This window comes from Sinocyclocheilus rhinocerous, unplaced genomic scaffold, assembly GCF_001515625.1.
Source record: "Sinocyclocheilus rhinocerous isolate Xijiao unplaced genomic scaffold, SAMN03320098_v1.1 scaffold285, whole genome shotgun sequence".
In the NCBI taxonomy this organism is placed as follows: domain Eukaryota; kingdom Metazoa; phylum Chordata; class Actinopteri; order Cypriniformes; family Cyprinidae; genus Sinocyclocheilus; species Sinocyclocheilus rhinocerous.
In genome coordinates this window covers 1,575,972-1,592,344 of record NW_015630288.1, presented here as the reverse complement: position 1 = coordinate 1,592,344, position 16,373 = coordinate 1,575,972, and the positions used below count along the sequence as shown (strand labels likewise).

Below are 16,373 nucleotides of genomic sequence, written 5' to 3'. Positions count from 1 at the left end.
TTTTGATTACTTTTCTAAATTTCTAATGAATGTTTATTTGCAACTGTTAATCATTTTCAAACATTTACACCATGCAGGGTTAACCTTACAGTAGTGCTCAACACTGTCAGACTTCCAAAATCCTTCATCACTTGAATTAAGATGATAATAATTGAACACATCCACCTCAAAATCAGACTTTAGTACCGCCTTTTACTTTGAGATTGATCAAGTTCAATGCAGATTTAAAATCATAAGAAATAGTTAATAGATAATAAATCTTTGCATAACTACAGGAAACACTGCATCTTACAATGCTTTGGAAAAAAAACAGTTAATTAAAAAACTAAAAATAAAAACATATACATCAACCCAAATATGGTTATCTAATAAGCATGTGTCCTATTCTTTGTACTAAACTCCTGAAATATTGGTGTCTTTTTGAAACATTGGTGTCTGTTTGTATATGATATGACGATAGTTTTCTCAAAAGAAATTGTAAAATGCTCATGCAGTTCTAGAGATTATGTTTACATGTTCATGTACTCATATATATTGAGGTGGCAGAGGCTGAAAACACCACGAGTGATACACACGCACGCTTCAGTATGTGTAAATCAAACCGTGCGTCTGCGCCATTAATTTCCACGAGGGGCGGACTAGGAAAAGCCCAGGCCATCCCATACACCCAAACAAATTCTAAAACTAAGACAACCCTATTTTTTGTATGGCCATCACATAAAAAAAATCCTTAGGCTGGGCACATGCAAAATAATTAAAAGTTTCCTCCTGAACTCCACCTTCACTTCCATTTGAATTTTCAGTCTCTTTATTTTGCCCTGATATCTCTGTCTATTCACATGACTACTCAAGACTTAACAAAACTATTCTTTCTAAATTGCTTACATGTCAAAATTAGTACAATAATAACTAGGCTACATCATTACAATATCTTTATAGAAAAATCCTAATACTGAACACGAGTAATTTTTTTCCCTTACAAAAATTAACCATGATTTTATTATAGTAAAAGTACACTAACCATTGTCTTTGGATTTATAGTAAAATCATCGTTAGTTGTCTGCCCTATCTCCCCCTAAACCTATTATAAAACGATATGATTATTTGTCTGCTAAATTACTACTGTAACTTTACAATAGATAGCCTAATAATGATGTCCTTTAGGCTAGTATACAGTATTTTGAGTGATGACTATTTAGCAATGGGCTGCTATTGCTTAAAGACAGAACTACAATAGCATATTTACAGATTAATCTGACCTGCACTTGAAATCCTGAACAGTAGTTTTGCTTCTCTGCTCCACCTGTGCGCTTCCACAGTCCAATCCATTCTCAAATCTCTCGCATTGATTACTCTGATCCAAACCGTTTTCAAGTGTACTGACCTACTTTGGATTTATTCATCCAAAATGTGGCATATTCCTTGACATTCCGCGTTATAGGAGTTACGTTTTTATGACTGGATTCTACGAACCACTCCGTGTTTTCCGCATTGCGGCTGTATGTCTCATATTTTATAGTCAGTGCAATTTGGGAAAGAAATCAATTAAATCTGAATGTGGACACGTGTAAATATTCAAATGTAACCCCCTTTGTAATCGTTAACATTTTCATAAATAACTAATTTAATTGCACATTTTTTCTTAGTAACTGTAACTGATAACAGTTACATTTATTTTGTAATTAAATTGCGTAACGCCGTTACATGTAACTAATTACATGTAGCTAGTTACTCCCCAACACTGATTAAAACAACAATTGTGATATTATCGCACATGATAAATATTGCACACCTCTAATTATGTGAGTTGAAGGATTCACATAGACATTCAAACTGACACTCAGTAGCCATGCATGTAAGAAAAGATGAATGTTTACCTTGCCTTTACTGAAAAAGCGCTTGCTGAAGACATACTGAAAGCCTTCAGGGCCTGGCTGAGCTCCTACAGGAGATTCAGATTTGGTAAACTCCGCTTTGGGTTTGGCTGGGATAGACACTGCTTCCTCTGGATCAGCCACATCAGACCCTACATCATCACTCATTTCCCGCTCAAACGGAAAGATCTCGTCGCCAGAATGATCACATCCAGATCCATCGAGCTCTATGTCATCATTTTCATCTTCTTCACCCTATAAATTATCATTTGTTATTTTTAACTAATGCAAAACCTAACTAATGTTTCTCCACTATTTTACAAAACCATTTAGCTGAAACAACACTCCAAAGTACTAATCATTATATGTCTCTTATTTTAACTGGAAAACATCCAAGTTGCTTAAAAAATTAGCACTTGAGCAGCTTGAACAGATCATGAAGAATCAATTTCCCAGGTCTAAACATACCAAAATATACTGGAAAATGGCTAATTAATTTTTATTATTTTTTTATTTTAAGCTTTGGTAATCTTGCTATGTGCTTTTGATATTTATTTATTGGTTAATATTTCTATTTAGCGTTATTTTTATTTTAGTTTTAGAAATGTTAGTACTTAAGCTTAAGTTTTATTTCAGTTAGTTGGCAAGGCAAGTTTTTAAGTTTAACTATTTTATTTATTATGAAAAAATACATAAACTTAACTAAAAAAAACTTAACTGAAAAAAAAAGGTTTTAGTAGTTTTGCTATGTGCTTTTATCTTTTTATTAGTTCTCTGTGTTTTTAAATATATTTATTTTTATTATACCGGTACTTATTTATTTTTTCATTTCGATTTTAGTAAATTTGGTCATTTTATTTCAATTAGTTTTTAAGCTTAAGTTTTTCCATCAACAATTTATATTTTATTTTATTTCAGCTTTATTTCAATGAACAAAAATGATTTTTAATGGTTTTAGTTAAAACCTCCAGAAAACCAAATCAATTTAATTTGTTTAGTTTTTAGTAGTTTTGCTATGTCTTTTTACTTGTTTTTTTTTTGTTTTTTTTTATTTAAATTTTTTTTTAAAGTAATTTTGGTACTTCAGTTTTATTTCAGTTAGTTGCCAAGGCAAGGTTTTTCTAGTATTTATATTTTATTTTATTTTTAATGAACAAAAATGACTTTTAATGGTTTTAGTAGGGGTGTGCCGGTACGGTATTTTATATTTTAAAAAAAAATTTAAATATGCTTTATAACATATAAAAACTAATATATATAAAACTTTTTAAAATAAAAAATTTATATTTTTTTTATGCCGGTCCATCAGCGAATCTGCTGACGGACACCGTGCTGCGTTGTCAGTTGTCACGGGAACATGCCAGCTGAAGATAATGAGGAAATTACATCGCTCCCTTTGCCAAGTGCATTCCAAACGACTACATAATGGCACGCACGTGCCCTGCTCACTCCAAAGTCCCCACTCCAAGGGGATAGGGATGATCACTTCCATTTGGAATTTGCCCCGTGAACTGTTTGGTACCGATACTCGTACCAGCACACCCCTAGGTTTTAGTTAAGACCACCAGAAAACCAGATAATAACGATCAATCCATTCATACCGATCACACACCTCAGTCTCCATGTCAGAGTCAGCTTCTTCCTCCTCGTCCTGCTCCAGCTCAATCATGCAGTCCGAGTCCTCCAGCTCTTCTGCACTATGCGGACTGGATCTCGCATGAGATCTTTCCAAATCCTCAGCTGGCACTTTTGTGCTTCTCTTCACTGAATCAATGTGATTCACAGCATTCACAGATTTGTCAGTTTGATTGTTTGAGCTGACTTTCCCTGCTGTGCTTTTTGAAGGAGAAGCAAAGTACTTGTAAGTTGTTTTGAGGCAATGCAACATATAGTCAAACATCATCTGACTATTCAACGTCCGAGCTACGTTCCTCTGGACGGCGAAAGGATCTGAGAAGAAAACAAGGATGAATATTGATGCGTTTCATATCTAGGAAGTGTATAAAAAAATATCACATGATGTCATGCATACCTTCTATTGCAATCCTCTTTTTGGGCCAGTCTTTCAGATCACGCCACAGGTCACTGTTTGTGCGCACGCTAATGACTTTCTCAGGTATTTGAAATTCCAGTGAATAATATCGAAGTAACTCGACCCAAATCTTCCCTAGCAGTACAGGAGGGCTACGGCCTTTGAAAACCAGTGGACACTATTTAAAATAAGAATACAATCAGGACTACGAACCAATAGGTAAAAATATTGCATTAATTTTGTTGACTTTCTTTTGGCATCAAAGTTGTCTTCAAATTAAAGCCTGTGATATACAGATCAGGAATAAGTGGGAAGGTACTCACCTTTCCCTTCTTGACAGCTTTGTCTTTATCTTGATAGGAATCATTTGAGGTTTGATCATAGACCCAAAGCACATGTTCTTTCTCAACTCCAATTAAGGAGAAACTCTTCAGTTTACTCATGGGCAAACCCTAAAACAGAACACAACATAGGCTGTTTCAAAGATCAAATATAAATTAAACTCCCTCACAATGAAAACCAGTTCTTACAGGAGTTTGCACAATAAACGTTGGGGATAAGTTTTCTATTACATTTCTAAATAGTCTAATTTAAAGTGATACTTCACCCAAAAATGAAGATTTGTTGTTAATTGACTCACTCTCAGGCCATCCAAGATGCAGATGACATTTTTTTTCTTGAGTAGAACAGTAAAAAAGATTTTTAGCTGAAACCGTGGTCCTTGTTGATTCATAAAATACAAGTCAACGGCTTCAGGTTTTTGAATATAAAAATATAATATCAGAAAACACAAAATTTATACCCATGGCTTTGATGAAATATTGAGGCCTTATGAAGCGAAACAATTGGTCTGTGCAAGAATCTGAACATTATTTACAACATTATTAACAGTAATCCAGAACCTCAGGCAAACCAGGAAATCCGATTCTTTTCCACAAACTGGTTCTTTCCGACAGTTTGTTTCAATGAAATGGTTCAGTTCACCAGTTCATTTACTTAATCACGCAATGACATAATGTATACGCAAATATATTCTTAAAAGCACCAGTCTAAAGCATATAAAGTGAATAAAATTGTCTTCTTAAGCTCACCTTTTTACATAAGCAATGAAACCATAAAAACTTTAATTCACGCATGCGCATATCGGTCTTCGGTCCGAGTCGAACTGTTTTCTCAGTTCAGTGACTGTTGGAGGAACTGGAGCGCTGAATGAGTTCATTCATCATAGAAACAGATACGCTGGTGTTTTGGCTCATTTCGAGTCAGACTGACTTTGAGGCGTCCGAAAGTGAGTTTTGATTGAGTAACTTGTAGATCTGTGTTGTTCGAACCGTAAACTGTTTCAGACAGTTCAGTCCGATTTGGTGAACTGGTTCAACTAGTTCACCAAAAAGAACCAGTTCAAAAGAATGATTCGTTCGCGAACCGGACATCACTCCGGACCATGTGCCTGAGGCTCTGGATTACAGGTAATAATGTTGTAAAGAATATTTAGTATCTTGCACAGACCGATCATTTCGCTTCATCAGACCTGCATATACCGTCAGGAGTCACAGGTATTCATTTTGTGTTCCTTGATATGCTTTTTTTTTTATTCTCAAAAAAACGGGCAGTCGCTGATTTGCATTTTATGAATAAATAAGGACCACGGTTTCAGCTAAAAATCTTCTTTACTGTTCTACCGGACAAAAAAAAAGTCACCTACTTTCTGGATGGTTTGAGGGCGAGTAAATTAACCACGAATTTTCCATTTTGAGTGGAATATCCTTTTAAGTTTTGTCTCTCATGGGTGAACTCTTCATGGAAGTAAATGCTATACTGTTGTTTATTACATAGCTCTCTGAAATACTCGCATTTGGGTCCTGATCACCATGTTGTGTTTTATTTTGCAATAATGACCGGCTGACTGCACATTGTCTCATTTTACCTCTTCATAAGGGTTCAGGATGCAATAATCAGGCTCTGGTCCTATAAACTTTTATCAGTTGATGTAGTAATGTTGAAACACACACCACAGATTCTAGGTATGAAGGTAAGATGGGTTCTTTGCATCGCTGCAGGAAGCTGATGACCATGAGGGCAAAGCAGTAGGATGGAAGTCCACCTTCTTCCATCTGGTCCACACAACAAACCTAATTCACACACACAAAAAACATCACATATCATGAATGTTAAAAAGCATAAAGAAACCCTACAGAGAGACTACTACTTTTTTTTTTACCTAAAAACTATCTACTGAAAATAATGGAAGTGTACATGTCAGTCTCACCTTAGCCCAGTATCTAAAGCATACCACCAGTGGAGCAAGTTGTGGTTCTAGATTCCCCAGCTCAGCCAAATATGCTGTTGTCAAGCATGCACTTTCATTGCCTGCACTGACTTTGCAGATCAGACCACTTAATAGATACAAAAAACAGTAAATAAATAAAACCACATACAATTTTTCACTTGAGTCAAAAAGTTTGGGATGAGTAAGATGTTTTAATGTTTTTGAAAGAAGTTTCTTCTGCTCACCAAGGCTGCATTACTTAAAACTTCATACTTAAAAATACAGTAAAAACCGTAATATTGTGAAATATTATTACGATTTAAAATAATAGTTTGAATATGTTTAATAATGCATTTTATTCCTGTGATGTTATTATCTATGTTGAAATCACTTGTGCTGATTCATATTTTTGTAGAATCCATGATACATTTTTTTTCAGGATTCTTTGATGAATTCATGAAATTTATTTAAAGCTGCAGTCCGTAACTTTTGGCACTCTTGCGGTTAATAAACAGAACTGTGTGCGTCTTGCGGAAGAACACTGTAGCCAGAGCTACTTCTCTCTGTTTATGTCTATGACGAATCACGCAGGTACTGGGCTACTCCGCAGTGGTCCCATCAGTACCAGTCTGAAATAGTCAGAATATATATTATATATTATATTATATATAAAATAATAAAGCCATGATGTACTCGCTTATTATATTAATTTTGTAAATTTTGAACAAAAAATTTGCAGCTTTAAAATAGAAATATTTTGTAACATTATAAATGTCTTTATTCACAGTTTTGATCAATTTAACGCATCCTTGCTGAGTAAAAGTAAACAAAATATAAAAATATCTTACTGACCCCAAACATTTACATGGTAAAGTATACACACATTTAAAAGCAGGTAACTTCATATATAAACTTTGTAAAAGAATAATAAGCAAGGAAACACAGACCTAGATTTCTCTTTGCACACAACTACAGGCATCCTCCTATAGAAGTCACCCTCGACGCTGACAAAAAGAGCTGCAAAAATGAAACAGATAATAAAAATTGTATTCTATATTGATGGTGCTTTATTCTGAATGCTTAAAAAGTATGCTAAATAGTATAAATTTATGAAATTACAATCATACTGCCTATCAGCAATAGCAAAAAAAAAAAAAGTATCAGTGGGTAACTCCATACCCTGCTCTTTTTTCACCATAGCCAATTTAAACACTGTTCCTTACTAATGTATTTCTGCAGTCTATGCTTTTTTCACTTTACAATTGTCCATTTCTTTCACTACTTTTCACTTTTAAACTTACCACTTTTAGAGAGATGCTCTTGAGCCATGAGCAGAACATCAGGATGCTGGAACTGATGAGAAATGTTTTTTTCTTAATTAGAAAACACTTATTGACCAAACTTCAAAATTGTGCATCTTTGTAAAACATGTAATCAAATAACTCTCAAAAAAGTGCAGACGATTTGGAGTTTGTGAAAGGAATCTAATTGGGCTCTCAAACACATATGCCATGGTTTATGTGTTTGCTGTCAAACTGTAATCACAGCAAACTGAGATAATTTGCCTAAATGTCAGTGAGAATTAGCAGTGTATCACAGGTTTGAGCCAATATTATCTCACCTTCTGTGAGGCATAGACCGTGTAATGCCTATAATAACTGAAAAGACTAAAGTTAACTTCATGCTAGATTGAGTTGTTGTGGCACTGCAAGTCTTGCTAGAATTCTATAACACAGACACAAATGTAGTTTAAAAAATAAAGAAACAACAAGTATTGTTTTGAGGACGCCTAGCCTGAAAGTTTGATAAGATTAGATAGATGTTGCTAGCACATTGCTAGCATGATTTAACATTTTATGTTTTTAGCATGTTGATAACATGTTGCTAGCATGTTTCTAGCATGATTAACATGTTGCTAGCATGTTTTAGCATTATTTGCATGTTGCTTACATAATTCTAATGCGATTAATTACTGTTAACATCTTGCTAGCATGTTCATAACAATTAGCATCTTTCTAGCATGATTTGCATTTTGCTAGCATGATTAGCATGCTGCTAACATGTTTCAAACATGATTAACAGGTAGTTAACATGTATAGTGTGTTTAACATCTTGCTAATGCAGGGCTCCAGACTGCGACCAAATGGTCGCATCTTGCGACCATTTTTTCTGCCTGTGCGACTAAATTTTGTGTGCGGTCGCGCCAGTGCATTTGCATAACGCCGCCCGAATGTTCACGCAAAGAAAGAAGGCGTACCCTTATTGTTGCTGCCACTGCCGCCGCCATGTTGTGAAGACACTGTGTGTTTCATTGCGAAAGCGAAAATACTCTGTTTGGCCTTCCAAAAGAGGACACGACTTGATGTGTGCAGCGCATTTTATGGAGGACTGTTTCCTGATCCTGGTAGAGTAGACTACAATGCCGGCTGTTCTGACTCTCAGTCTGTAAGTACGCTTGAGTCAAAAAGTTTGGGATGAGTAAGATGTTTTAATGTTTTTGAAAGAAGTTTCTTCTGCTCACCAAGGCTGCATTACTTAAAACTTCATACTTAAAAATACAGTAAAAACCGTAATATTGTGAAATATTATTACGATTTAAAATAATAGTTTGAATATATTTAATAATGCATTTTATTCCTGTGATGTTATTATCTATGTTGAAATCACTTGTGCTGATTCATATTTTTGTAGAATCCATGATACATTTTTTTTCAGGATTCTTTGATGAATTCATGAAATTTATTTAAAGCTGCAGTCCGTAACTTTTGGCACTCTTGCGGTTAATAAACAGAACTGTGTGCGTCTTGCGGAAGAACACTGTAGCCAGAGCTACTTCTCTCTGTTTATGTCTATGACGAATCACGCAGGTACTGGGCTACTCCGCAGTGGTCCCATCAGTACCAGTCTGAAATAGTCAGAATATATATTATATATTATATTATATATAAAATAATAAAGCCATGATGTACTCGCTTATTATATTAATTTTGTAAATTTTGAACAAAAAATGTGCAGCTTTAAAATAGAAATCTTTTGTAACATTATAAATGTCTTTATTCACAGTTTTGATCAATTAACAAGTAAAAGTAAAGTAAAAAGTAAACAAAATATAAAAATATCTTACTGACCCCAAACATTTACATGGTAAAGTATACACACATTTAAAAGCAGGTAACTTCATATATAAACTTTGTAAAAGAATAATAAGCAAGGAAACACAGACCTAGATTTCTCTTTGCACACAACTACAGGCATCCTCCTATAGAAGTCACCCTCGACGCTGACAAAAAGAGCTGCAAAAATGAAACAGATAATAAAAATTGTATTCTATATTGATGGTGCTTTATTCTGAATGCTTAAAAAGTATGCTAAATAGTATAAATTTATGAAATTACAATCATACTGCCTATCAGCAATAGCAAAAAAAAAAAAAGTATCAGTGGGTAACTCCATACCCTGCTCTTTTTTCACCATAGCCAATTTAAACACTGTTCCTTACTAATGTATTTCTGCAGTCTATGCTTTTTTCACTTTACAATTGTCCATTTCTTTCACTACTTTTCACTTTTAAACTTACCACTTTTAGAGAGATGCTCTTGAGCCATGAGCAGAACATCAGGATGCTGGAACTGATGAGAAATGTTTTTTTCTTAATTAGAAAACACTTATTGACCAAACTTCAAAATTGTGCATCTTTGTAAAACATGTAATCAAATAACTCTCAAAAAAGTGCAGACGATTTGGGGTTTGTGAAAGGAATCTAATTGGGCTCTCAAACACATATGCCATGGTTTATGTGTTTGCTGTCAAACTGTAATCACAGCAAACTGAGATAATTTGCCTAAATGTCAGTGAGAATTAGCAGTGTATCACAGGTTTGAGCCAATATTATCTCACCTTCTGTGAGGCATAGACCGTGTAATGCCTATAATAACTGAAAAGACTAAAGTTAACTTCATGCTAGATTGAATCAAGTTGTTGTGGCACTGCAAGTCTTGCTAGAATTCTATAACACAGACACAAATGTAGTTTAAAAAATAAAGAAACAACAAGTATTGTTTTGAGGACGCCTAGCCTGAAAGTTTGATAAGATTAGATAGATGTTGCTAGCACATTGCTAGCATGATTTAACATTTTATGTTTTTAGCATGTTGATAACATGTTGCTAGCATGTTTCTAGCATGATTAACATGTTGCTAGCATGTTTTAGCATTATTTGCATGTTGCTTACATAATTCTAATGTGATTAATTACTGTTAACATCTTGCTAGCATGTTCATAACAATTAGCATCTTTCTAGCATGATTTGCATTTTGCTAGCATGATTAGCATGCTGCTAACATGTTTCAAACATGATTAACAGGTAGTTAACATGTATAGTGTGTTTAACATCTTGCTAATGCAGGGCTCCAGACTGCGACCAAATGGTCGCATCTTGCGACCATTTTTTCTGCCTGTGCGACTAAATTTTGTGTGCGGTCGCGCCAGTGCATTTGCATAACGCCACCCAAATGTTCACGCAAAGAAAGAAGGCGTAACCTTATTGTTGCTGCCACTGCCGCCGCCATGTTGTGAAGACACTGTGTGTTTCATTGCGAAAGCGAAAATACTCTGTTTGGCCTTCCAAAAGAGGACACGACTTGATGTGTGCAGCGCATTTTATGGAGGACTTTTTCCTGATCCTTGTAGAGTAGACTCCAATGCCGGCTGTTCTGACTCTCAGTCTGTAAGTACGATTTCATATTTAAAGGATTTGCCACTGACGACATGCTTGAGGTATTCGGCCAATCACAACGTACTGGATAGTTGGCCAATCAGAGCACACCTCACTTTTCAGAACGATGAGCTTTGTAAAAATCGACGCGTTTCAGAAAAGCGGGGCATAGAGGAGAAACAATAATGTACAGTATGTGGAAAATAATGTGTTTTTCGAACCTTAAACCGCATAAACACATTTCATTACACCAAATATGCAACATCATATGACCCCTTTAAGCTTTGCTAGCGATAGACAGCTTAAACACTTTATCTAGAGTGACCATACGTCCTCTTTTTCCCAGACATGTCCTCTTTTTGGACCTTAAAAAATGCGTCCGGCCGGGATTTCTAAATCAGCCAAAATGTCCGGGATTAGGCTTTTGCTTTCTACAGTTGCCATTAGTGTGTGTTTTTGTATTAGAGCCATGCGAGGACTGTGTCCAGTCCCGCCCACTCCCGCAAACATTCTAATATTGCATATAATTTTCGAGCATCAGGGGGGCGCTATGCGGAGAATATAATCTCTTTTGAATGAGCGCTCGCTGTTCACTTTCACTTTCGATTTCGCGATCACGTGCGCTCTGTGTAAAGGAAGATCAGATATTTGTCAATGAGCTCAGGATCTGTTAAGCAGCAAATCCTCCAGCATGGTCTGTCAGCCATCTCTCCTCTTAACCCGTGATCAGTTTGACTCCTGCAGCTCGTGTTGGATGCAGGGTTGTCAAGTCTGCTTTTTTTTTTCTCTCGATGGAATTGGGCTACTTTTAAACTGTTGCCCTGGCTTGATTTCCCCCCGTGGGTTAAAGGCAGGGCCAGCCCGTCGCATAGGCGAAATAGGCAAATGTTTAAATGTTTATTATTATTATTAAATAATATTATTATAATTAGGGGTGCACTATATATCGACATATAATCGATATTGCATTATGGCTTAATGCCATAGTCATATCGTGAAGGCAGTGATTAAATTAAATAAAAATACCTATGCGCTGCAGTTTTCAATGTGTTCCAGTGCAGCCCATGACACGCAGCGCTTCACTCTGAAACATGCAGCGCATTTACTTATTCGCTGGCAAACCACAATGAGTGAAGTATGAATGTATCTCTGATGGAAACTGACTGTGTTAAGAAACATTTTAGATGGTATTTTCCTTTCATTTTGCCTCTGTATAATGCATTTAGTAGTGATGGATCGTTCTTGAACGATTCGTTCATTTTGAACAAATCTTTAATATGACTCGGGAAGAACGAGTCGTCTCGGGGAGTGATTCGTTCAGTCGCACATGCGCAACATTCTATAGGTTCTGTGTTTCGAGTCTTCGGGTTTTCGAGTCGTTCGTTCATCACGTGACAGCCCCTTAAGCTTAAGCAATGCAGTCTGAGCCGAAAGAGAATTGATTAGTTCATCTTTCGAGTCTTCGGGTTTTTCGAGTCGTTCGTTCATCACGAGACGGCCTCATAAGCTTAACCAATGCAAAAAAAAAACAAGTATCTCTGCTTTATCAAAGTGATTTCACTATCATATGGACAAAATTTAAAGCATAACCAACTCTTTATTACCTTTATTACCACAAGAAAATAACCATCATGACAGAAATTCACGCATTTATAAACTGTAAGAAATAAATTTTAAATACAATTTGAGACCAGAAACGCATCGCGTAGCTGTAAGAGTAAATAATAATAATAATAATAATAATAATAACTATGCACCCGTTTGTAAGGATTGGGAAGGTTGCTGTCACGTCACGTGACAAAAGAACGAACGACTCGAAAGATGAACTAATCAATTCTCTTTCCGGCTCAGACTGCATTGGTTAAGCTTATGGGGCTGTCACGTGATGAACGAACGACTCAAACCCGAAGACTTGTCAGATAAGAGGTGAGGTGAGCTAGCATAGACTAAAGATCCAGGTAAACAATGAATTAATATTTTCTGTTTCTTATAGCATTATATAGTTTTTACCATTATATAGTTATATAGTCTTGTTTGTAGTGTGATCAACGTTTGCGTAAGTACGTAGTAGATGTGTTAGGGAACATTTTAATTACATTTTGCTCAAATTAACGAAATGACTCGAAAAAAGATTCTTTCATTTTGCTGAACGAGACTCAAAGATCCGAGTCGGTAAAATGATCCGAACTTCCCATCACTAGCATTTAGTGTTTCCAATGCATCACTGCTGTTCCTTAAGCGCCACCTGCTGACAGAGAGTGAATTTGCATTTTCATTCAGCCCATCTGCTGTTTGGTATGTTTTATGTAGCCTAATTTCACAAAGCTAAAGTCAAACCATTCTGTTTTTGCTTCAGGTTTTTAAATTATACAGTCTAATTTAGATCAAAATATAATGAAGAAACTAACCATATTCTTCCTACTCATATTTTCATTCTTTCTTGTCTTTTGCTTAAATAAAATACATAAAAAATCAGTATTGGATTCTGCCATGAAAAGTTAAGATCAGTGCATCCTAGCTAGTAGAGCTAATGTCAGTTTATTTATTTATTTTTTGTGCAACCTTCTTATTTATATGTAATTTGTTTTATATCATAAAGCTATGCAGCTATTCTGTGTGAATGATCGGTGGTGGAATTGGCTGCGATGCAAGGGGCACCAGCAAAATCTTGCCTAGGGCACCAAATTGGTCAGGGCCGGCCCTGGTTAAAGGTTTGAAATGTTGCATAAATTACATTTGACTGAAATGCTTGTATTGAAACATTTGCATTCTACCTATGATAAAACTGTGCTAGATATTATGTTTTGTGAAGAAGGGCCACTGGTAGGAAGCTTTTTAACTGTGTTTATGATCAATATGCATAACAGTGACTGTAAAATATGTATATTAGGTATGGAAATGACATATTTCGAGTTTTGATATTTGAGATTGCGCTACTTTGGGCGCTTTCGGCATTACTTTAACCACCAACCACACCCCAGCCCCCCGCCCCGGCCGCACCTACTGTCCTCTTTTTGGAAAACTAAAATATGGTCACCCTACTTTATCCCCTGGTTTCACAGACAAGGCTTAAGCCTGAACCCAAACTAAAATGCATGTCTGAACTGTTTTAACTGACAAAAAAAAAAAACTTGCACTGACATATCTTAAAATATGTGTCATTGATTTGCCTCAGATGCACACAGTAATGTTTTTTTTCTAAGGCATGTTTACAAAAGCTACTTAAATGTGCTAATTGAACAATGACCTAATTCTGGCTTAATCTAAGCCTTGTCTGTGAAACCAGGCCTATAAGTCTTATTGTTCAAAAGTTTTGACCCCTTCAGTGAAAGTCTATTGGACTTTTAAGCTGCTGCTTCTTTTTCGTCTTCTTCGTCTTCTGAGACAAAATTTTAACATGTCTCCCAGAGTTTTCAAGCTACACCCACCAAACTCAGTTCAGCCCTTCAGACTGTATTTTCATAAAACGGATGATCAAAACTACAGTAAATCAGTAGGTCAGCTGGCTTTCTCAAGCCAACCTAAAAAATATAAATATAAAAGCATTTACTTATATCAAACTCATAGGCCAAAATAGCATATATTAAAATGCAAGCGGTGAGAATATTTGTGATAAGCACTTTCTACTCACATGGGATGGAAACTTCACATCAATGTTTACATCAGAGTCTTTGAAGCCAAACTTGGTGCAGGAAGATCCGTATAATCTGAATTGGCAACCTGCAGGGGAAACGAGAATACAGAGGTATTGAAAAAGCATTGAATAAAGGATTCAGTGAGCTTTGAATGTACCGCTGTGCTGTTACACACCTGAAAGGACAGGCTGAAGGACTTTCTCAACGAGAGTGAGGACGTTTTGCCGTTGTTTCAAATCCTGATCGTTTAAACCGAACTCAGCGATCACACTTTCCAGAGCCAAGCTGATTGAATGACACTGGGGTTTTCCAGGAGGCGGGATGTTCAGCAGCAGCGTCAGCTTCTGCAGTTCCTGTAAAGAGGAGACAAATTTCAACTTTAAATGCCAAGCACAGATGTTTGAGTCTGCTAACATCTTGATCATAATTTGGTAATATGTGATTTCGTACCTTGGCTTTCTTCCTGTGGGCTCTTTCTCTGATGTGATTGAGCGCTGGTGACATGTCTTCACAGTACACCTTACATTTCTCACATTTGAACTTCAGACTGATGCTTGACTAATAAAAATGCATAAAAAGAACCCAAATCATATTATGTGAAGAAATTTGATCAATGTACTGTACACTAATGTTCAACTGTTTTGGGTCAGTAAGACTTTTTTTGTGAAAGGAAGTAATACTTTTATTCAGCAAGGATGCATTCAATTAATCAAAAGTGACACTAATAACATTCATAATGTTACAAAACATTTTTGTTTCAAATAAATGCTGTCCTTTTGAAGTTTCTATTCACCAAAGAATTCTGATAACAAATGTATCATGGTTTTCATAAAAAAAAGAATTGAAGCAGCTGTTTTCAACACTGATAATAATCTGAAATGTTTCTTGAGCAGCAAATCAGCATATTAGAATGATTTCTGAAGGATCATGTGACATTGAAGACTGGCGTAATGATGCAGAAAATAACAGTAATACAGCAATAAATTACATTTTACAATATATTTTAAAAATTTTAATTGTAATAATATTTCACAATATTACTGTTTTTTCTGTACTTTTTTAACAAATGAATGCAGTTTTGGCAAGCAAGACCTTTTACAACAAATTTTCAAACTTCTTACAAAACTTTTTTGAACGGTAGTGTATTTATCTGCTGTATGATATGCTATGGCAACAAATATACAGCACTAATAATTGCAAATATGTAGCAAAGTAATACCATGGTGCTCTTTAAAGTACCCTGTAAAGACTATGGTACATTAATATAGTATTCCTTCAGTACCATGGAGTACCTCTTTTTCAAATCGTAACATTTTTCCCAAAATGCTATTTAAATTGCTTAAAGCAATAGTTTGCCCAAAAAATTTAAATGTACTCACCCTCAGGCCATCCAAGATGTAGATGAGTTTGTTTCTTCATCAGAACAGATTTGAAGAAATGTAGCATTGTATTACTTGCTCAGCAATGGATCCTCTGCAGTGAATGGGTGCCGTCAGAATGGGAGTCCAAACAGCTGATAAAAACATCACAATAATCCACAAGTAATCCACACCACTCCAGTCCACCAATTAACATCTTGTGAAGGGAAAAGCTGCATGTTTGTACAAAACAGACACATTATTAAGACATTTTTAACTTCAAACTGTTGCTTCAAGCTAAGATCCAAGTCCTCTATTGACAATATTGCTTTCTACATTTACATTTAGTCATTTAGCAGTCGCTTTTATCCAAAGCGACTTATAAATGAGGACAATGGAAGCAATCAAAATCAACAAAAGAGCAATGATATGCAAGTGCTATAACAAGTCTCTGTTAGCTTAACGCAGTACACGTAGCAAGGTTTTTTTTT

At 35.6% G+C, this 16,373-nt stretch overlaps 1 protein-coding gene across 1 annotated transcript in view; it reads right to left on the bottom strand.

The window, feature by feature from the left end:
* LOC107740015 (terminal uridylyltransferase 7-like) overlaps positions 1–16,373 on the bottom strand; it is a 46,216-nt gene that overhangs the window by 26,985 nt on the left and 2,858 nt on the right. Inside the window, exons 4-14 of the mRNA XM_016552286.1 lie at positions 14,975–15,082; positions 14,700–14,877; positions 14,521–14,609; positions 9,753–9,804; positions 9,399–9,468; positions 6,176–6,302; positions 5,919–6,038; positions 4,230–4,358; positions 3,907–4,084; positions 3,487–3,824; positions 1,878–2,129 (exon numbers count right to left, since the gene is read on the bottom strand). Of these exons, the coding sequence (XP_016407772.1) occupies positions 1,878–2,129; positions 3,487–3,824; positions 3,907–4,084; positions 4,230–4,358; positions 5,919–6,038; positions 6,176–6,302; positions 9,399–9,468; positions 9,753–9,804; positions 14,521–14,609; positions 14,700–14,877; positions 14,975–15,082 (1,641 nt within the window). The remainder of the gene's footprint in view (positions 1–1,877; positions 2,130–3,486; positions 3,825–3,906; positions 4,085–4,229; positions 4,359–5,918; positions 6,039–6,175; positions 6,303–9,398; positions 9,469–9,752; positions 9,805–14,520; positions 14,610–14,699; positions 14,878–14,974; positions 15,083–16,373) is intronic.